The 23096-nt window shown below is 41.6% G+C and overlaps 1 protein-coding gene across 1 annotated transcript in view; it reads left to right on the top strand.

Moving 5' to 3' along the window:
• ACOT12 (acyl-CoA thioesterase 12) overlaps nucleotides 1-20677 on the top strand; it is a gene marked incomplete at both ends in the record, with an annotated part of 32104 nt that extends 11427 nt beyond the window's left edge. Inside the window, 10 exons of the mRNA XM_084304692.1 lie at nucleotides 1529-1679; nucleotides 6131-6250; nucleotides 7644-7794; nucleotides 9587-9642; nucleotides 10059-10119; nucleotides 11586-11669; nucleotides 16863-16996; nucleotides 18237-18365; nucleotides 19530-19656; nucleotides 20543-20677. Coding sequence (XP_084160818.1) covers nucleotides 1529-1679; nucleotides 6131-6250; nucleotides 7644-7794; nucleotides 9587-9642; nucleotides 10059-10119; nucleotides 11586-11669; nucleotides 16863-16996; nucleotides 18237-18365; nucleotides 19530-19656; nucleotides 20543-20677 — 1148 coding nt within the window. The remainder of the gene's footprint in view (nucleotides 1-1528; nucleotides 1680-6130; nucleotides 6251-7643; nucleotides 7795-9586; nucleotides 9643-10058; nucleotides 10120-11585; nucleotides 11670-16862; nucleotides 16997-18236; nucleotides 18366-19529; nucleotides 19657-20542) is intronic.
• Nucleotides 20678-23096: the final 2419 nt, after the last annotated feature.

The following is a 23096-nucleotide window of genomic DNA, read 5'->3' as shown; positions in this document are numbered from 1 at the left end:
AATATAAATTAGAGTCTTAACAACTTAATTAGACTGTGTAGGGGCTACTGCAAGCAAATAGCTTATTTTTATTGCTCACCACCCGCTGACCGATACCCAGCCTATCCCCAAGCAGCCGGCCCCCCTACCTGGGCCAGCCACCCCTATATATTGTTCAGCATGACGCCAGATGTTATGGAATACCCCTTTGGCCAGTTTGGGTCAGCTGTCCTGGGTCTGTCCCCTCCCAGCTCCTGCTGCACCCCCAGCCTGCCTGCTGGCAGGACAGAGTGAGGAGCTGAAAAGTCCTTGGCTTGGTGTAAGCACTGCTCTGCAACAATTAAAAGATCAGCAGGTTATCAGCACTCTTCTCATCCTAATCCAAAACATAGCACCCTACCAGCTACTAGGAGGAAAATTAACTCCAGGACGGTCCTCATGGCAACTGCCTCATAGGAAGTGGTTTAATACCATGAAAGAGAAATCATAGGTTGATGAATTTGGTTTCCACTACCTTGCCTGGAGACTTCCTAGAAGGATCTGATCACCGTAAACAGAGATTTAACTATTTTAGGGGGAAGAGCAAGCAAAACAGGGGAAAGAGAAGAAAATACTGCATTAGTGGCTGCCAGGTAGCATGTTCAGAAAGTGAAGTTTGTCTTCTGAGTAGATCTTATGCAACAACTTAAGTAGGTCCAAAGTGCAAGTTAGTCAGATGTGTCCACACGTTTATATAATCATAAAGGTAGTTAATTAGGGCAAAAATCTAAAGTACAATTCAGGTCAAGTAGCATGTAGCATGAATGTGCTCTTTGTAAATAACTGACACCATCTCATGCCTAAAGGGACTCTTGGAAAATATATCTGAAAAAGCAAAGAGTACAGTAAGGATGTTTGGCTAAGCATTTGGAAGTGGAATTGGAACCTCTCAAATAACAGAAAGTGGTCACTGTTTCAGATCAATAGTCTCTTCTTAGTGTATCCACTCTGTACTCTTTCCAGTAATCACAAAATTTGTAAGTAAAAGGCTATGAAATAAGCATGTCATACTATAACCTTAATTAGACAGATTTGCACGGGTACCCATCATACATGATGGGCAAAGTCTATGAGAGGTATTTGAATAAGTGATAAACTGCTGTAACAACATCTGCTAAAGGTCATGCAGAGCAACCAAGGATAACCAGAAGCACAAGCTGAGAAAGTTAGCTGCCTGTGTTCGTAGCTAATGTGAGTTTCACAGTTACTGCTTCTGGTGCAGCATCTTTAAAGGATCCTTTCAAGGAAGGATCTCTGTGCTGCCATAGCGCTGAGGGGTGCACCACCCCCCACCTCTCAGGTCTTGTGGAAGAACAGAGGAAATCATCATCATCTTGCTACCCTTGGAAAGATCAGAGGCCTTCCTGTATCTTCCTTTTTTTTCCATTTTTTTTTTCTTTTCAGTGTGTCTAAAGCAAATGGCACACTTTGGTAACTGGTAGTATTTTCTTCTTGATTATCAGAGTTAACCAGCTGAAATAATTCATTATATATTGCTTCCATATTTCAGATATTTTTAAAGAGGAAGATGCAGTTTCAACTGACCTCACTCATGTGCAGAGTATTGAGCTTGTCCAGCCTCCTCATGCAAACCATCATGGAAACACTTTTGGTGGCCAGATCATGGCTTGGATGGAGACAGTGGCAAGTATTTCAGCAAGGTACTTTTCTACATCAGAGTCTTTGTATGTGTTTCTAGAAGGATGTGTGTGCTTCCATTTTAATACTGAAGGTGTCAACGGGATTTATTTTATGAAAACAGCAGACCCAAATCCTTTTGACTTTCCTTCTTAAGATTGCAGGAGGCCTTTAAACGATTTCCGTGGTACATTTCCCACAGCATGCCACACCACTGTGGGAGTCATGTTTTGTTCTCTCTCTGTTATATATGCAGAGCCTAAGGCAAAAGAGTCCGTATTATTTGCCTGAAACTCCCTGCAGAAAGTCAGCATTAGAAATAGGAATAGAAACTCAGCCTCCTTGTGATTGGTGCGTTGTTTTAAAAACAGAGCCAGTCATTAAGTTAGAGTAAAACTGACACGAGCCCTGTATTAATTGGTAGCCCAAAACAGAGAGCCTTCTAGATGTTATTGTGCAGATCCTCATGCCAGAGTAAGAATCAGAAGAAACATGTGCTGTTTTATTGGTGCTTATGCTGAAGGTATGCATAAACGTCTGCAAGTCACTTAGTCATTCAGACCCCCTGTGTCCCACATCCTGTGAATTCTAATATTGTTAGTAGTTTAGTTCAATGTGCTCTGACATCTTCAGGTAGTAAGTACAAAATATTTTTGTGAAACTGCCTCTAAGTAAGGCCTGGGCATATTGTCATTTGATTTCTCTTCATCTGAAATTGAGCAGTTGTTTGTCTCCCTCCTTGTTCTTGGACCGTATACAAAGCTTCTTTGTAAGCAACACTTGAATTTCAGTTTGAATTTTCGTTGCATACCAAGTGACCTATTTCATTGCCGGGATGTTAGATTAGTTTTTTTAACTTTAATAATTAAATGACTTTCCCACTCATTATTCATGTAGTTTTGACTTGTAGGCAGTAGCTATACTGGTAGCAACAGATTTTCTTTAGTGTTTGGATAAACAACTTGCTTTATTAACATAAGAATGCACTGACCTTACCCCATTGTGTAATTTCATTGGCTTCAAAGGAGTTGTTTCAGATTTGTGCCGTAATCTGACCCAAAATATTCGCCTGTTTTCATTTGATAAATGTGACGTACAGAGAGTCACATTTATGTTTAAAAAGTGAAGGGAATCACCAGCGAAGCAAGTAGGGAAAACACTTTCTTTGGAATAATGAATGTCTAACATGATTTGTTGTGTAAAAAAATTCAAGAATAACAGTTGATGACAGAAGAATGTTGAAAACAGAGATGCTGTAGTTTGTTTGTGAAACAGCTAGTCTCATTACAAACCTTTTGTGAGGCCACTCATAATTAGATCTGACCTTTGAAGTTAAGAGTTGCTATGGCCACAAATTCTGAAAGAAATGGAGGAGAAGGGCCAACATTTGAAAAGTAAATTTGTAAGGGCATTGTAAAGGTTACTCACCCTCTTTCCCCCCACCTTTCTGTCTGGACAATGGATGAAAATCTTACAGATAGTAGTAAAGCTATCTGAATATTTGTTTGAACTGGATTGGTTGTTTCTTATGTCTTCAACTTCCAGTAAAAGTATTCAGAACACAGTTTTCCAGGAAGAACAGAATAATTAGGCCAAATTTCTGTTCAGTTCTTCTCTTTATTTTCAATAATACTGTATTTGCATCTTTATTGTGAACTTTGTAAATGAGATAACCATTTAGTGTTTTAAATCAGAAGACCAAATTATTTTTAATGAAATTACAAAGTCATTTGAATGTCTGAGTCTATTAAAAAGATGTACCAGTCAATTAATTAGCAACAGATAATTGTGTGCATTTAACAATACTGGTACATTAGTTTGCAGAGTGCAATTGAGCTAAAAGCTAAGAACACTACATAACTGTATTTTCAAGTATAAAAACTGCACAGTGAAAATCTATTCTCAGATGTGCATACCTAATTCTTACTGAGGAGTTACACAAACATGCATGAGGATAGAGAATATTTTCTCTAAGTCTAAAAACGCATGACATTGTTACATATTGTTCTTTATTCATGTGGTGCACAAAGATGTCTGGGGGACCTTTATTACACTTCGAACTGCTGAAGAAACCAAAATTTTGCCCACTCTGGAGAGATTGCAGACTATACCCTCCCACTTCCACAAACTCTGAAGTTGTATTGAATCATAGAGCAGCCCAGGTTGGAAGGGGCCTCAAAGGTCATCACATCCAACCTTTTCTGGGAAATGGGAGTCTAGATGAGATTGTCTAGTGCCAGGTCCTGGGGCGCAATAACCCCAAGCAGAGCTACAGGCTGGGAGATGAGTGGTTGGAGAGCTGCCAGGCAGAGAAGGACCTGGGAGTGATGGTGGATAGTCAGCTGAATATGAGCCAGCAGTGTGCTCAGGTGGCCAAGAAGGCCAACAGCATCCTGGCTTGTATCAGAAACAGTGTGACCAGCAGGGCTAGGGAGGTGATCGTCCCCCTGTACTCGGCTCTGGTGAGGCCGCACCTCGAGTACTGTGTTCAGTTTTGGGCCCCTCGCTACAAGAAGGACATGGAGGTGCTTGAGCGGGTGCAGAGAAGGGCGACGAAGCTGGTGAGGGGCCTGGAGAACAAGTCCTACGAGGAGCGGCTGAGGGAGCTGGGCTTGTTCAGCCTGGAGAAGAGGAGGCTCAGGGGCGACCTTATCGCTCTCTATAGGTACCTCAAGGGAGGCTGTAGCGAGGTGGGGGTTGGCCTGTTCTCCCATGTGCCTGGTGACAGGACGAGGGGGAATGGGCTTAAGTTGAGCCAGGGGAGTTTTAGGTTAGATGTTAGGAAGAACTTCTTTACCGAAAGGGTTGTGAGGCACTGGAACAGGCTGCCCAGGGAAGTGGTGGAGTCACCATCCCTGGAGGTCTTTAAAAGACGTTTAGATGTAGAGCGTAGGGATATGGTTTAGTGGGGACTGTTAGTGTTAGGTCAGAGGTTGGACTCGGTGATCTTGGAGGTCTCTTCCAACCTAGAAATTCTGTGATTCTGTCCAACTACATCTTGAAAGCCTCCAGTGATGGGGATTCCACCACATTGGTGGGAATGTTGTTCCAGTGATTCGTTGTTCTCACTGTAAAAAAAAATAAATTAATTTGTCAAGACAAAACCTCTTTGAGTGCAACTTGTACCCATTACCTTTGTCTTCTCCATGTGTCTCCTTGAGAAAGAGAGCCTCTGTCTTTGTTACAGTCGGACTTTAAATACTGGGATACTCTCATTAAATTCTCCATGAGCCTTCTCTTCTCCAGGGTGAAAAAAAACAGCTCCTCCAGCATTTCCTCAAAGAGCAAGTTCTCCAACTCTTTGATCATCCCCATGGCCCTCTTTTGAACCCTTTCCAGTCTATCTGCCTCTTTTTTGAATCACAGGAACCAGAACTGGACACAGTATTCCAGGCGCGTCCTGCAGTATCTGTACTGCAGACATTTTTTTCTGGCATGCCTGTGAAGGTCGGAGAAGCGGTAGGTTGTTGCAGTTCCCTTCCACAGGTGACACAATATTGCAGAAATATTCTTTCTATTCTGTTTCTCCACTGCACTAGCCCAAAAAACAGCTTTGCTCATGTACTTCTGGAAGGGATAGTCTCCTGGCACTACACCAGCAAAGTTTTACCAGAGTGGCTACAGACTATTTCACAAGCAGTTCGAAGAACCCCAGTAGGACAGCTCAGCTAAACTTGACTGCATGTAATTGAATATACTATAGGATCAGAAAATATCAGTAAGATATGTGTTTATATGATGCCTACCCTCATCTGCTGAAATTTAGCGAACATGTTGTCTGAATTGATAAGGGATCAGTTCAAAATCTTGCTGTCCCATTGTATATGCAAAAATGTCCTTCCAAGCTCAGACCAAATTAAATACATATACATGCATCTGGTAGTTTTATGAGTATTTTTTTCACTTCATATAATACTAGTAGAAAGCATTGACAAAAAAAAAATAAAAATAAGTATCAGTATTCAAAAGAAGAGATTCACATTGCTTTGCTTGAACACTGTTTCTGGTGCTGAACCTTTCTGCTCAGGTTTCTTTATTTGTGTAAAGGGTTTATGATCAGGCATTTCTACATACTGAGCAATATCCTACTCCCTATACAATAATGTAGAAGTTAATGAAACTCTTTGTGAAGCAGGTGGTTACTCTGTAGGTAAGGGATTCATGGTCTGGCACCAAAAGAAGGTAATAACAAGCAGTGAGAATCAATTAGTCAGTGTTTGTAAAGTGTGTTGAAAATGAAGCAGCATGACATAAGTGGTGTTATTATGTTTGAAGCTTGAATTATATGCTCCTGGAGCTGAACATGTTAACTATATTTCAGTGGGTTATGGAATAAATTAGTGTAATACAGTGAGTGATCTTTAGGCTGTGGAAACCTTGTTGCTCTAATCATTACCCCTTTCAAACCTAACAAAGGAGGTTCTTTCATGTGACTGTGTGTTTTGCTCTCTGTCTCACGGGGTTTCTTTTTCAGCCGCCTTTGTCGTTCATATCCCATCCTGAAATCGGTCAATATGTTTAAATTCTGGGGACCATCCGTTGTGGGTGACCGCCTTGTCTTCAATGCAATTGTGAACAACACATTTCAGAACAGGTGAAACTCCTTATATGCTTATCTTCCTAGGTAAAGTCCCTTATATGCTTGTCTTCCTTGACTTCTCCAGCACCAGCCTAACTGCATTTTTTAGCTATTAGTAGGATTTGTCTTACTGAATGAATTATTTTGCAGCTGGGCTTTGGAGGATATATCTCTATATATGTGTATGTGTATCGATTGATCTGTCAATCTGTCTCGTTTTCCTTTTTTTTTTTAAACTTCTCTTTTTTTTTTTAATTTATTCTCTGATTTTCAAGATTTAAAGATCATCCATAGCCAAATTGCAATCCTTCAAATTATGACTGTAAAATTCACTCTGAAATTCAGTGATTTTCAGGGGATTATAGAATCATAGAATATCACAAGTTTCAAAGGACCCATGAGGATCATTAAGTCCAACTCCTGCCTTCACACGGGACCACCCAAAAAGCAGAGCCTACATCTGACAGCGCTGTCCAAACACTCCTTGAACTCTGTCAGCTTGGTGCTGTGCCCACCGCCCTGGGCAGCCTGTCCCAGTGCCCGACCTCCTCTGGATGCAGACCCTGTCCCTCACCCCCATCCTGACCCTCCCCTGTCCCAGCTCCATGCCGTCCCCTCGGGTCCTGTCGCTGTCCCCAGAGAGCAGAGCTCAGCACCTGCCCCTCCGCTCCCCTCCTGAGGCAGCTGCAGGCCGCCATGAGGCCTCCACTCGGCCTGCTCTGCTCTGGGCTGAACAAACCAAGGGACCTCAGCTGCTCCTCCTACATCTTCCTTTCCAGACCTTCTCCATCTTAGTTGCCTTCCTTTGGACACTCTTAATAGTTTTATGTCCTCATACTGTGGTGCCCAAGACTGCACACAGTACTGGAGGTGTGGCTGCACCAGCACAGAGGAGAGCAGGACAATCCCTTCCCTCGACCAGCTAGCAATGCTGTGCCTGATGCCCCTCAGGGTAAGGTTGGCCCTCCTGGCTGCCATGGCACACCACTGGCTCACATTCAACTTGCTGTTGACCAGAATCTCCAGACCCCTTTCTATGGGGCTGCTCTCCAGCCTCTCATCCCCTAGTCTGTATGTATAGCCAGGATAGCCCCCTCATGCTGTGCTTCTGCTGAATGTCACATCAATGCTGTATTGTTCACTTTTGCCCTGTGCTCACACATTGTGCACACTAGTGTTCATATTTTGCTAATTAACTCACTTTCTTCTGTTTTTACCCATGCTATGTGTCTTTTATTTCTAAAATGTGTCTGTCCAGACTACGTAATTTATTTTTTATACTGCAGAAAGTATTTAAGTCAGGCTTCCTGTACACAGGAAAGTATATAGCAGTCCTTTTTAGTTTGCCTTAGGGCTGCTTCTGCATCACTTGTGGTAGTTCAGTAATTAATCTGAACTCTTATTTCAGTGTAGAGGTTGGTGTCCGCGTTGAGGCGTATAACTGTGAAGAATGGATCAAGGACCAAGCACGGCATATTAACAGTGCGTTTCTCATTTTCAATGCTGTGAATGAAAAAGGAGAGCTGCTCACCTTCCCTGGAGTTAAACCTACTACAAAGGTCAGATTTTATCCTCAGGAGGAGGATGAATGCATACATGCAACAATGTGGTCCGACCCAGCACACTGCATGTCCCACAGCTGGCCACTATAGCCTTGCTGGAAAAGCAAAGATTAACTGAGGCTATTCACTGAAATGCATCTTCTTGCAGAAGAGAAAGCCTCTGAAACATGAAATGTTTGCTTTTGAGTGAGAAATTCATCATTATTAACTTCAGACGTCCAAAACTGAGGAGTGTGGAGGGTGGTCATCATTAGAACTTCTGTAGTTAGTGGATGGAGAGGGAGGAAGAATCTACCAGTTGCAGATTCTCCATCTGTCTTGTATTGTCTCCACTGACTGTAGAAAATGCCTTGGCAGCAAGAAACTGACAAAACTCTGAAGTGTTAAATGAATAGTTATTTTTAGAAACCCTTAAGGAAGATGAGGAATAGAGTTAGGGAGAAGTCCATGGGAAACAAATCCCATGACATAGGCAGGCTTTCCAGTTCCTTTGGCATGGAGATATAAGCAGGTGAACCTGAAAGAAGTTCACTAAGCAATCAGAGTAGTGTGAATACTCTTGCTGAATTATTTGCTGTGATATCACCTGTTATTAACTTAATGCTCCAATGAATTAGATTTTTAGAAAGCCAGCAAAGGCAGAAATGAAATAATTATTCAAAATCACTGTCTTTACACTTTGTAGGATGCCAGCTGGGCAAATAAATCAAGGTATTCTATGTACCAGGTGAAGCTGTAATGTTCATTATTGCCTGTGATTGACTGTTTCCAGAGGATAGACTGTCTGACTCTTCCTCTTTTAAAATACAAGGGAAAAACAAACAAACAAACACAAAAACACAACAGCTTAACTTGTGCCAGAAAAGCAGTGGTTCCCTTCAAGACCTGACTAGAGGAGCATCCACAAACAGTCAGGATAGGAGAATAGGAACATTCCAATTCCTCCACAGTCAAGCAGACCACTCTGAGAAAAACAGAGCATATGCTCCAAATAGCTTAAACTTGGTGGTTTATACTTGGCAGAAGATGGTTTGAATAGTGGTCGTTTCACTGAAAGTGGCATCTGAAAGCATTAAATAGTTTATGTTTTAAAGAAGGTTAAAATACAGTAATCTGGAGAGACAGATTAGCGTCTGTACAGATTAGTCCAGGAGAAGCTGTGTTTCAGCTCCTAAAAGCAAATAAAAAGTACTTTCCAAAGTTGCATATCATTCAGAATAAAAAGTCCTACTCACCTTTGATAATGCAGTCTATGCTCTTGGGCCACTTCCATACTTCAGAAAAAATCCATTCTGTCAGAGTAAGGGAAGGGAAAGACCTGCTACCTTGATGGGTGGGTCACATCTGTTTGCAATGAATTTGCTCTGTGCACAAGATGAGTGTGCACTTAAATAGAAATTCTTCCGTACTTCTAGCATGCTTTGAACACTAGATGATAGTGAATTGGATTTGTTAGGTGGCACATACAAGAAGGAGTGGAACATGTTGTGATGTGTGTCTGGCTGCCCCTGCTTCAGGACCAAAGTGCTAGGGGTATGCTGCTGTGATACAACTTTTTTATTGGATTGTTTTTGCAAATTTGAGGGAATATTGTCAAGTCAGAAGTAAAGCACTGACTCAGGTTAATCTGGGGAAAGTCCAACGTACAGAGTACAGTTCTTTATTTCTTTGTAATGCATCCCTGGCATTTGTCCATCTGTAATATTTTTAGTTTGTTTGTTTTTGTGTGTGCCCTAAAATAATCATGTGTCACTCATGTGTCGCTGTCTTTGGCTTACTTTTGATAAAGGACAGTGTGAGGCGGTACCACGGAGCCATTGCCCGAAGGAGAATTCGACTAGCCAGGTACAGCTGGGCTACAAAGAAAACTTGATTTTGAAAACTTACATTTTTTTTAACATGTCCAGAAAACGTGATCATTCGTTAAGAAGTCAATGTCTGCTCAAACATAACTGCTTTGTTGCCTAATTTTCTAGACCACTTTGCCTGAGTTGCACTGAAATTATTAAGGGCTACTCATCCCATAAACAGTTTGTTCTTTGTGTTATTTTGTTTCCCAGTCACTCTTGTGAAGAAAAATGAGTTATTGCAAGTGAAAAAATCACATTGCAATTCACAATTTCACATTGCAAGTGAAAATTGATAAAATATTTCTAAAGCGTTTAGAAAACACTTAAACCTGTAGAAGTGTTTGATGTTAGCACACATAGAAGAAAGTGTAAATAACCACTGTATTATTTTGCTTTTGAACTTTGCTTTAGAAAGTGTATGCTCTCTGCTAAAGAAGACAAACCATCTGACCCCTGGGAGAGAAGCAACCAGGTAATCTTTAAATTGTGTCCTGTTGTCTACCTGCATAAAATGGTGTAGTTGTAAACTTTTGGGGTATGTAAAACAGTTGTACAGATTGTGTCAGTTTCCAAACTGACACAGTCTGTGCTTAAGTGTCGTGGTAGTCATGGGAGAATAGAGCAGTGTGTGATAAGATGAACATATTTTTTCTTTCTGGAAAAAAGTGTCAATGCCTAACTGTTGATTTAAGAGTAAGTTTTGTACAGAACATAAAATGTGTCTCTAAGATAGAATCTTTTAACAACTTTTCCCTTAAGCAGCAGAGCTATAATGAAGACAGGTCTCCCGAAGATTTATGACCCAGTGTGCCCAGCTTTTAGAAAGTTTAATACTACTGTAGAGGAACATGTTTGCTTTTTCCCACTGAATTTCTCAGAACTTGTGGGGTTTTATTATCACTAGTAATGAATGCTAAAAGTGATGGAAGAGACATGGCGATACCAAAAGACAGATGAACAGTGAAATAATGTAAACTTCATTTTTGTGGGAAACGGAGGTTAAAATATGTGGTACATGTTTCTATCTTGGACATGATAGGCCACAGGAAGTGCTTATGCCATAAAGTAAATAGTGATGAATCTGAGCTTAGGTGGATTTGTACACACCCTAAATGTTGCTGAGACCAGCGTGGAGTTTCTGTGGTTAAATTTTCTTTGTACACAAGTTCCCAGTGGCTCCCAGAAATTTTACCAGATCTTTATCCATTACGTATGAAACTAAATAAATAATTGAGAATTATGTTATGGGGAGGGATTTGTAGTTAACAATGGCATCTCCATGAATGGAGTCTGAATCCTGCAAATGCAGCATTTCTTTTCTGCAAGACAATAAATATAACTATGCATGCAATGTTAAAAGTGGGTTACTTAGATTTATTTGGTATTACATTCAAAACTTGTCATTAAAGGCTCTAAAGCTCTGTTCAGTGCTTAAAAGAGAACTCCATCCACTGTAGTCAAGCATATATGGTAGATACGTTTGCACTGTCTCTGCCATGAGCCTGCTTTGTAAAACAGCTGCCATAATAGACCACAGGTTGATAGCAATGAAGAGGTTAAATTTCTGATAGATTTTAATTACTTAGGAGGAAAATGGACAAAACCATTAATTTAGTGGTCTCAGGGGTTACCTGTATTATCCCTCCAGTGGTCACAGTTTTTCTGTGATGCTATGTAATTGGAGAAGCCTTAAGTGGTATTTTGTTGTTTAATTAGGGTTGTTTTGCCATCAGCCATGTGAGCACATAATCTAGCTGTTGAAAGTATTTAATTCAGAAACTACTGGACCATGTTTTCTGGAAGGAAAACACTTATGGGAAAATATACATTTTGTTTGTGATTCAGGGGTAATGATAGAAAAAGAGCATCTCGTTCCTGGAGCATTTAGTGAAATCTACCTTCACCCCTTGATTTTCAGAAATGTACCTTACATTTCAGGCATACGTGAGTTACAGCAACGTAGCCGCACTGACACACCTGGCAGCAAAACAAGGCTGGGAAATAACCAGTATGCTGGAGCATGTAAGTACATATCTGTGGAACAGCTGCACAGCCACTTAGATACATTTCAGCATAAGAGGTGGGTGGAGAAAAGCAACGTTTTGCATTTGTAAATAAATATGTTGGCTTGGCAGTGTTTGGCTTTACTGTGGCTAGTACATAGAAACAAAACTCCTGTAGTTACCCCAACAGGTTGCAGAGCTGTTTGTCCAGAGCAGTGCTCAACCTGGGAGCTTCTCTCCTGAGACAGTCTGCATGGCTGGTAAACCTTAGACTTGGGATCCCAAAAGGGCAGGTTTGACAGCAACTCACTGGGCTTGTTGAGCAACCATACAGTCAAACGTAAAAACAAAACCAGAACTATATCTTACTTTTGTGAAGCATTTTCTTTGGCACAATTGAGCTGTCTTTGTGGTTTTGCCAAATTCTTTGATTCTAGTGAAACACCAAGCTTGGATATCTCTGCTTAGGAGATGTTGTTGAGGATCTGTTGGGCTTCTCATGGGCAATATGACTAGCAAGATGCGTGTGGCAGTCTGTCATGTGCTGCCTTTATCAGCTGTACATCATGGGAGATGTTTCTAACCAGCAGGCACTATCCTCAGATTGCTCTAAGTGGCTACTGCCAGTTGGCAGGCGGCGTAACTTACCTCCACTGCGTCTGTGCATTACAGAGGACCAGAGAGGGAGGGGCACCAAATCTCACGTTAGCATACACTAGCATTTTGATGGGTGTCTTTTTAATATGTTAATGACCATTAATGAGCAAAAGGCTACCATGGTCAGTCTGGAATCTTCCCACAGCTATTTTTCTCCTTGTTTTTTACCTTTCATCCCTTATCTTCCTTGCTTCTGCTAGCTCAAGGCTACCAGTCTCCCTGGTTTATTTAAGGTTTCCTTATTTTCTCAGCTCAAGACTACAAGAAGAGGCTGTTAGGGTCTTTTAGTCTGACCTCCTGCACGTCACAGGCTATGAAATTTCACCTACTGCCTCTTGCATCTGGTCAATAGACAACTTATATAAGAGCATACATAAGGAAGGAGTGAATTTCAGTGAAGGCAAGTCTGCTAGTTCCATGTGTGGGCTGTTCCAGCGGTTAAAAGCTTTCAGTAGCTGTGCCAAGTAAATGACAGACAGCACTCATGGTTCAGAAAGTAAGCTTGAACAGTCAGATTGAAACATTTAACATTATTTTCAAACCTCTGGTAGAGCATTATTGTTATGCGTGTGAAACTTTCTTTCTGCCTCCACTGGAATTGCCTCAATCTCGATTTCTTTCTCAATTCTAAATGCTTGAGATGTGTAATAGGAACGACAACAAATGTTGTGACAAAATTGCTTTATACAAAAAACCACACCCATGCACATTCTGGATGACATTTGGAACAGCATGATGTGATGGTGTGATTTCTCTCTTTCAGTAAGCCACCAGCTAACTTCCAGTATTAGTAATACTGTTTCAATCTGTAACTTTCTCCATTTTGGATACCTTGAAATAGTCCTAATGGTAAGATCTTTCTCTAAGTCAGCTCTTTTTTGATGGAAGATCTTGAGCAACTTCTTCTAGCTGTTTGTTAATCTAATTGAAGTAGGTACCTTAAAGCCAACAAAATCTTGGCTTAGGCAGGGTGTAAGATGCAACTCATGCTGATGCTGTCGGTGGGCAGAGAGCAGCCATCCGTTCCCATTCTGCTGGACCTTTCTGCATAGCCTGACATTGCCAATAATTACATAGCCCTTAGAGAAGTGGCAAGCATCCAGGGTAGCACAGCACCATTTCTTTTTCTGTAATGATGTATGCAGTGACTGGTTATAGCAAATCCTACTTCTGGATATAGGCCACTTTGATTACGGCGTACCTCCGATTCCATAATAAGCCTCATTTTTCCCCTTAGCATCTACTTGCAGGCGAAATGGAACCTGCTGACACAGTGTGGATGTCAGCAGCAGGCAGAGGTTATTCTTGTCCCTGTATGTATTTGTGATTACCTCCAAGTTAACCCACTAGGTGGATGAGATTTGTCCCTTGGAGAAGGAAATGTGAGGAAAACCAATCTTGGACTTCACAGCTCCTCCAGTCAGATGTGTGTTCGAGTCACTGAATAATGATAGAGAGGCAGCTCCAAGGATGGCTTCTTGCAACTTCAGGTAATGAAATTTAGTGTCTTAGCGAATGTTGGCTCGGTCACTTGCCCCAGTTCCATGCTCAATTCTGTCACTTCTGTAAACCTTGACACTAGCAAGTCTCTCTTAAGAAACCAAACCTTGCTTAGCACATTTCGACATGTTTCCTGAAGCACTGCAGGCCCCAGTCATACCTGTCTTCTGTTCTCTGCACTGCTGACTCACTGCAAACTAGGTCATGTGTCTTGATCCTTTTGCTTAGGGCATAGGCACAGATCAGTTGCTTAGGTTTCTCTGATAAAAAAAACAAAACAGTGTCTCCAGTCAGACAAAGTCTTCGGTGTCCACAAACTATTCTCTGGGGAAGAGGACAAAAAAAAACAAACAGTAAAAATCAGTAGTACTGCTGATCAGTGCTCTGCATGAAGACAGTCGTACTATCAGAAACAAGGTTGTCAAAGACTGAACTATATTTGGGGTTGAAGTATTCTATTAGGTAGGCTGTGCAAAGCAGCATGTGCTTCTCTGCAGGATGAGGATTTGTTCCCCTTTCCCTGGAGTGATCCCAAGCCGATTGAAAGGTTTTGAAAGTAGGAGGTACTGTGAGCCCTTTGACACAAAGCCACAAGACTTCTAGGCCTATATAATAACCTAGTCTTGCCAGCGTTCACTGTATTGAAAGGTGTTTTAAAAGCTGCACCTCCTAGTTTATTTTGTGATTTTGAAGTCCAGAAGACTCTGAAGAGAACATGATTTCTCTTCTATGCCTTATAGGATTATTGATCTATGTTTCCTGCAGCTGGTTTCTGGAGAGCTTGGCCTTTTGTTTTCCACCAAAACTTTAATTCAGGAAGATGCTTGCTGGATTATATTATATATATTTTTCTCCCTATCCCAAAACATGAAAATACATAAACATACAAAATCTGTGTTGTTTTATAAATGTTCAGTAAACCAAAAGACTGGTTTTTTTTGTTTTTTTTTTTGTTTTTTTGGTATAATGAGAAAGAGCAGCAGAGATAAAGAAGCTTATGATTTTTTTATTACTTAGAAATGAAAATCTGTTAAAACTTTCTAGTATTTGAGAAGAAAATTAACACATCAGATTAAACTTTGGGAATAACAGAATCATAGAATGGCTCGGGTTGGAAGGGACCTGGAAGACCACCTAGTTCCAGCCCCCTGCCATAGGCCTGGATGCCACCCACTAGATCAGGCTGGCCAAGGCCCCATCCAGCCTGGCCTTGAGCACTGCCAGGGATGGGGCATCCACAGCTTCTCTGGGCAGCCTGTGCCAGTGCTTCACTACCCTTACAGTGAAGAATTTCCTAATGTCTAATCTAAATCGATCCTCTTTTAGTTCAAGACGATTCCCCCTTGTCCTGTCATTATTTCTGGGCTGCAAGCACACACTGCTGGCTCGTGTCAAGCTTTTCATCCAGCAGAACCCCCAAGTCCTTCTCTGCAGGGCTGCTCTCAGTGAGTTCTTCTCCCAGTCTGTGTTCATGTCTGGGATTGTCCTGACCCAGGTGCAGCACCTTGCACTTGGACTTGTTGAACCTCCTTCAGTTCACGTGGGTCCACTTCTCCAGCCTGTCCAGGTCCCTTTGGATGGCATCCCTTCCTTCTTTGGTATCAACCGTACCACTCATCTTGGTGTCATCTGCAGACGTGCTGAGGGTGCATCAATCCCATCACCTGTGTCACTGATGAAGATACTGAAAAGCACTGGTCCCAAGACAGACCCCTGAGGGACTCCACTCGTCACCAGCCTCCACCTGGACATGGAACCATGGACCACCACTCTCTTGGCCATCGGGCCAATTCTTATCCACTGGATGGTCCACCCATCAAATCCGTATCTCTCCAAATTAGAGATTAGGATTAGGATGTCTTGTGGAACTATGTCAGAAACTTTACAGAAGACCAGGTAAATGACATAGGTCAGTCTTCCCTTGTCAACTAATGCAGTCACTCCATCACAGGAGGCCACCAGATTGTCAGGCAGGATTTCCCCTTGGTGAAGCCATGCTGGCTGTCTTGGATCACCTCCTTGTCCTGCATGTGCCTGGACATGGCTTCCAGGAGGATCCGTTCCGTGACGTTTCCAGGCACAGAGGTGAGGCTCACCACTCTAGAGTTCCCCAGGTCCTCCTTTCAAACAAAATCCCAGTGGTTCATTTTATTTTGCTGACGCCCGTGTTGCCTCACACATGTTGCAGGGATGCTCAGCTCATCTTGTGTGGCACCACCCCAGCTTGCTGCTGCCCACCAGTGCCCCATCCAGTGATTTCTACTCTGAAGTTTACAATTTCTGGAAAGCTTTAAGTAACCATCACCATTCCATCAGAAAAAAATACCTAAAAAAAGTTTCTTCATTCCTTCCTAAACATTGTATGTTACCTTCTCTTACTCTCCTGTACTTATGCCTTATTTTTGTAACGACTCAAGGCAATGGTAGAATTCAGGACCAGTGCTTCCCTACATTTAAAAAGTCTAATCTCCCATCACTGGTCCTGATGTCAAATTCACAAAAGTATTGCATGAGGTCCCAAGGTTGTCCCCTTAGCTTTTGGACTCTAAGGAGGCTTAGACCTCTGTGAGGAGACTTTCTATATATATTGCAAGGCCAAGAATAAACTTTTTCCTTCATTCCTAAGTGGATCTGCTGTTGTGTATGAAAGCGATGCTGTCTACATGGTCCTAACAGAAGAAAAATCCACTGAAATAACTATTTTTTCTAAGGCACTTGCAGTACTTAAGGTATTTGTAGATCATATACACAAAGTGTGGAAAGGGGGTTTGTATCTGGCCTTTGGATCATTCATTCCCACTTAGAAGGTAATTCAGTTAGCCCTAACCTGATGCAATTAACACTGTGTGTTCTCACTGTGCTACCAGTATATTTGATTTTGTGTTCTGCTGTATTTTAATGTAAATCTTGAATACTTACCTGCCTTTCATCTGTCAGATACAGTTTCATATGTAGCTGAGAAAATCTGCTTAAGTCCTAAATGTGCAACATTTAAAAGTGCTAAAATATTTATAGCAGTCACCCTTTGTTTTTAATATGTTGTTCACTTTTCCAGATAAAAATATGGACTCACGAGGAGGGTGATGTCTTGTCACTCAAAGTAGAAATGCAAGTGAAGATACCATCACATCTAGCTTTCTCCCTTTTATCTGACTTCACACGCCGTCGACAATGGGACAAACATTTCTTGTAAGAACTTACCTTTAGTTAAGACTATTCTAATCCACTGACAACTAACCTTTTCCAAGAAAAACATTTTTTGAGATGTTGACACTTTTGCACCTAATTAAGAAGGAATTGCTGTACGGAGTTGACATTAAAGGTTCGTTAGTCAAAGTATAGATTGTTTTTTTCTCTCAAAAATAAAGTAGAATAAATTAATTTCTCAATAGGGTTGCCCTGGACTGTCAAAAGAGATGGGACAGAGGTTACCCTTTACTAAAATGAACAAAATTCCATGCCTAAACCTGTGTTTCTTAAAAGGGTTAACTTGAGTAGGTTGTGTATAACTTGAGGTGGAAAAATGGTGAACACTGTAAGAAGTAAGGCAAAGCTGTGGACTCATTTATGTTTGTGCTGTTTAGGATGCTGATTCCCAGCTTCACCATACAGTCAAAGTGAGAAATCAAGAAATGGGGATCTTCAAAATTCACTTTTTATGAAAAATTACATCTTATAAAGTGTGTCTAAATTGGAATGGGTTTCAGACTAGCTGTAAAAGGCGTTTTTTAATCTACCTTACATGGTGTAGAATAATGACAAGGGAATTGATATGATACCAGTTTGATTAGGTGAATATTGTCTTGACATAGAAGCTTTTTCAATTAGTTATTCTGTCTTGAAAGATTTTTATTAGAAAGTGAGTGGAGACCTGAGAATATTTAAGAATTAACATCTTCTTCATTTAAGGCTTAAAATGTGAAATACGAAGAAATGTTGTGTTGCTTTTCCATATCTAAAGCCAAAATCTTAGATGTCTTACGACTACCATGAAGCCCAATCTACTAGTCAATATGGAATACAAACCTAGCAGTATTCATTGCTAAGGCAGTAGAAGATGAAGTGAAACCATTTACTGCCAGTGCAAAGGATAATGCTGATTTTTTTTTTCAGTATTAAAAACTAAGAGATACTGATCAGTACTTCTAAGAGAGTGAAAGAGTATGTCCTACTGGGTGGCGCCTTCTGAACACAGCAGAACACAACCTTGAATAAAATTTTGCTAATGTTTTCTGACTATTGCACCTTTGGCATGTCAGATGGACAATGTTTGGTCAATCAGCAGGTATTATGTCATGCAAGCTAACGTCATTCCAAGTAGAAATGGGTAGTATGTGAGAGGCTGGAATATATGTTGGTACTGTGCTTTTCATAAGAGATGCTATTGAATGTGACAGCTCCAGCATGTGTGTATTAAATGTACTTGCAGAACTTGCGAGGTCCTACAGGCTGTGAATGAAGATGAGAAGATATATTATGTTACGTCTCCACCCATGACTGGCCATAAACCCCGTGACTTTGTGATTCTTGTGTCTCAAAGGCAACCGTGTAAGCCCAGGTGAGCATACCATTTCAAGTTGAACTGTGAGTGCTTTGGAGCCACGGTTTTGATTACTGCTGACCTCTCCCATGCCTGTTGTTTGGTGACAAAAACGTCATTTGTTTTTTTAAGAAATTGGATTGGTAGCTAATTTAAAATATCTGTTGATGCCTGAGTCTGCACAACCAGATTTATTTTGCAAATGGAAGAAGCAGTGAAGTGAATTGAGAGCATCACAGACTTGGAGCATAGTCCTGTGTTGCTTCTTTGATAGTGACTCTTCAGGAATGGTCCATCCTGAGAGAAAACGGGTCAGAATTCCAAACAGGAAATTTGGAAAAAAACATAACCTGGAGGCCCTGCCAGTGTGCTGAAGCACATGATTACATGCAGGAGTTCCTTTAAGTGACCTTGTAGTCCTATTTAATGCAATTCAGGAGAATTTTTCTCAATGAAATGTTTGGCATTTCTTGAAACCTCAGCATGATGCATTTATTGTATCAGTAAACACTGCTGCTGAACGTGGTTTAAAAATTCAGTTGATTGGTTTAATGTACATTGATTTTTATTTTTCATTAGATTTCCTTTTGTTCTTGCATAATGAAACATGGATAAATGGGGCCATTTGGTCTACTTTGTGCTTATCATTCTTTATTCCCACTTTATTTTGTTATATTTAGTAATTCTTTATGTTAACAGAACATTGCTTGTAAATAGTGTTCTGTGCTGTGCTTTTTTTCCGCCCCCCACATCTGGGATTTGGATCATGTTTACCTCTGCTGGGGCCATACTCCACATCCCCTTAGTAAGGGTTGCTCCTAGGCCCTGTTCCTGTGAACTTGGTTCCTGGAGAGCTGAATAAATGAAAAAAAAAAAAAGAAAGAAAAATGAAAAGAAAGAAAGGGGGTGTTGTATGTGGGTGGTGGTTCTGTGGCTTTCCACAGAAGCCTTCTTGATTGGAGTCTGTGACAAAGCCTTAATGAGACTCAGGAGAACTGAGCCTTTTAATGAGCCTTCAAAATACAGGGGCATGTTTGCCTTTGTATAGAAATGGCATCTTTGGTATAGCTATTTATGCTTCTCAAAGAAAAAATTCATACTCTGTTCTTCTAGCCCTTTACATGCATTTTTTTAATATCTTGTTAAAAAAAAAAAAGTTTGGTTCTTCCCCTTGCACTGCAGTGAACCCTATGTAGTAGCTGTGAAGTCAGTTACCCTCATGTCTAAGCCGCCTTCCCCAGAATACTGCAGAAGTGAAATCCTCTGTGCGGGATTCCAGATCTACAGTGACAGCGACAGCTCCTGTACGGTGAGTGGCTCTGCAGGCCTCAGCTGTGCCTTCCTTTACATGTGCATCTCATCTCATTTGCGCTGGCAATCTAGAACAGCAGAAATACAACAAAATAAATGAGTCGGTTTCCCCAGACTTCAGTTTGGTTAGGAAAGATGTTCTTTATTCCACAAAGTGGGATTTGTTTTGCTCACTTTTGACCAATCTGAAGGTTAGGAATGAAGTTAAACTCAGTGCTGAAGAGGGACTAGGACTTCTGGAGGGTAATTCATTCAGTCCTAAAATAATCTAGAAGGCATGGTGTCTGTCGGTGCCTGTCTGCCTTCAGACAAATCCCAAAGAATTAGTTCAGATTAAATACTTGGTTTTATATGATAGAAATTATGCAATCTGAATGCCATTCCTGGATGAATGGCAGTGTCCCTCTCTTCTGTACTTTTCCAGGGGAAAATATAACTTCTAAATTTAAGAAAATGCGTGTCTGAAAGCAGCATCTGTCAGTGGCTGGGATTCTTTTTTCAGACAACAGCTTTGTTCATAAAGCACACCTATAGGAGTCATACCCAATGATCCTTCTGGGGCCCTTCCAGCTCAGGACATTATATGATTCTGTGATTGTATGATATATTTTACAACTTAGGCAGTGTTTCTTGCTGCATTGCTGTGTACATTCACCTATATGCTTGAGGCCCCGCCTGTAGTGAGGACAGACACTAAGATCCTCAGAGGACTGTAAAAAAGACTTTGTTTTTGCTAATTTGTGCCTTCAGTTTCTACTGCCTAAAAGTACTATGCACTTCTGTGCTTCTCCATAAAAACTTTGATACTCATCTAGGGTCTGAAAAAAAAAAGACCAACTATTGCAGTCCACGGGGTTTTTATTTTTTAATTTTTATTTAAACAGGTGTGTTACTTCAATCAAATGACATCAGGTGTTATGCCCTACTTAGCTGCAAATCTTACTGGTTCATCAAACTCCATTGAAGACGCTGCTTTGGAGTGTATAAAGTTCTTGGAGCAGGAAGGCAGCAAGTGCTGAAGTTAAAAACAAATTTCTGGAGAGCGCTAAAGATTATCAAGCAATTCTGGTTTAAATTCTTGCATGTGTGTTGATCATCCTTCTACATCTTAATTACTTCGGGTCATGCAGCTGATACTGGGCTTGAACCAGAGGATATCTAGCAGGAGGATTTTGTATCAAATTAAGGTTAGGCCTTATGCTCTAAATTCAAGTTTTTAATCTAAAAAAGATTAAGGCACAGAGTCTGCACTTGAATGCATTAATGAATTTTGATTGGCCAAACAGAACTTAGAACTGCAGCTTATAAGACTATTTCATTATTACACTGTTGTATTGAACCTAGTGGCACCCAGTCAGCTTTAAATCAGTAAACTCTCATCTGTCTAGTTTGCAGAGAACCTACTCTAAGTACTCTAAGTACTACTAAGTAGCTTATCCGGTGCCCTGGCCTATTTGTCTAGGTTCTTGGACATGCATTGTATGTAAACCTATCATACCCTAAATTAAATCAGTGTTTGCAAATGTTTATGTGTCAATGCTTGTAGCTTATCTGTGATTTTCAATAAATTATGGCTTTTCAGGTTACACATCGATCATGATTTTTATTACACTCTCTCTGGAAGAGGTTCAGACCTGTGTGAGAAACATCTCGCATGATTTTCTTCAGACGGGATCTTCCGTGAAGCTAGTTTATTTGTGATTGCAATGGCGAATAGAACAGCTTCACAGAAGATCCCATCTGAAGAAAATTATGTGAGACGTTGCTCACAATGTTGGGGATTGTCCGGGATCTTGTCACCTGCTGAAGATTTCTCGCCACCACAGACAGGAAGGTGCACCCCGCTGATTTCAGCAGTCCCACTGTGGGTGGTGGGTGGTCTCGGTACGGCCGGCGAAGGACCGAGGCTGTTAACCTGAAGACAGGCTCTGCGAAACTCTGGGGAGAAGGGAGGCCAGCACCGACAGACACAGACACAGCCCAGAGATAGACCAGCCCGGATCGGGAACAGGCACGGGGATTACTGCTGATAACCCACACCGGGAAGCCGTGCACGGACCAAGGTAAGGGAAACTTTACTGTATCTTGCCTCGGGTTGGGCTGGGGGAGACTCTGGTGTGAATGAGTGTGAGTGTGAATGAGACACGCTTTTAGTGCAGAGCGAATGTGAAGTCCCGATCCATGAGGCTCGGTGGTCTTGCGAGGGGATGAACAAAGTCCCCTCGGCTGGAGAGGGACGAAGCGAAAGAGAGAGGAGAGGAGTGAAAGAGAATCTCAGGGGTTTGGGCCCTTAGGTGTACGGTACCCCGAGCACGGTGAGGTGAGGTGCTCCACCTCTGTCCTCATCCTAGGTGAAGGCGTGTGGTACCCTGCGGGTGGTGAAGTCCACAGCAGCACGTCGGGAAGAGCTGGGGATTAAGGGATGCAAGAGTCAGCAAGGTGGGGGTGGAGACCCCGGGACTGTGCCTAAAGAGAGCCCTTTGGAGAATGTGATGGGGGAAGAAGGGGCTGGGATAACAGCACCACTTTTTGGGGACACCGAGCTGAGACTAGGGACAGAATGATCACTGGGCAATTATTGTATGTGCCCGAGGCGGGGACTAACTTGTTGGGAAAGGATTTGATAATGAAACTGGGCATTCAAATAGTAAATTGTTAGGCTGGAATAATGGTGTTATTAATGGGGTGCTCTCAGACCCTGAGAGCAAAGATATATTTGCCTGTGAGTGGAAAGACCCTGAAATGGGGTGGAAGCAGCAATGCAGATGGACAATTTTACCTCGGGGGTTTGCAGGGCCTCCAATTTATTTGGGCAAGTTCTAGAACAAATTTTGGAGTAATTCCAACCTCCGGGGGGGGTGTTACTGTTACAATATGTGGATGATTTTTTATTGTTAGGACAGGAGAAAACAGCTGTGAAGGAAGCCACTAACAAGATATTCGACTTTCTGGGAAAACAGGGATTGGGAGTATTGGAAAATAAATTACAATACATAGAAGGAGAAGTCAAGTATTTAGGGCACCTAGTGTTTGAGGGGCAACGAAAAATAAATCCAGAGAGGATTCAGGGAACTGTTGGGCTACCCCTACCCAAAACTAAAGCGAAGCAAAAGTTTTAAGAGAAAGAGGTTCTTAAGGAACTAGAAGTCAAAAAGTCCAAAGGAAAACAGATCCTCTCCCTGATGGGAGAGAAATGCTGAATAAAGTGCTAATGAGGCAAATATTAACTGTTTGACATCAGGAGGGTCACTGGGGAATTCAAGCAACGTGTGACGCGGTGCTTTGGAAAGAGGTGGTTCTGGAAACTCGGCTTCCCCAGACGAAGTGCTGACCTTTGGCACTTCTCCGAATTCAAACTGCACCAAGAACAGATGTGGGAGTTGCACCGTATGAAATATTATTTGGATTGCAGTCCGTGGACAAAGGGAACGAATCACC

This window comes from Netta rufina (assembly GCF_964035555.1).
Source record: "Netta rufina genome assembly, chromosome: Z".
Lineage (NCBI taxonomy): Eukaryota > Metazoa > Chordata > Aves > Anseriformes > Anatidae > Netta > Netta rufina.
This window is presented reverse-complemented; position numbering and strand designations above follow the sequence as displayed.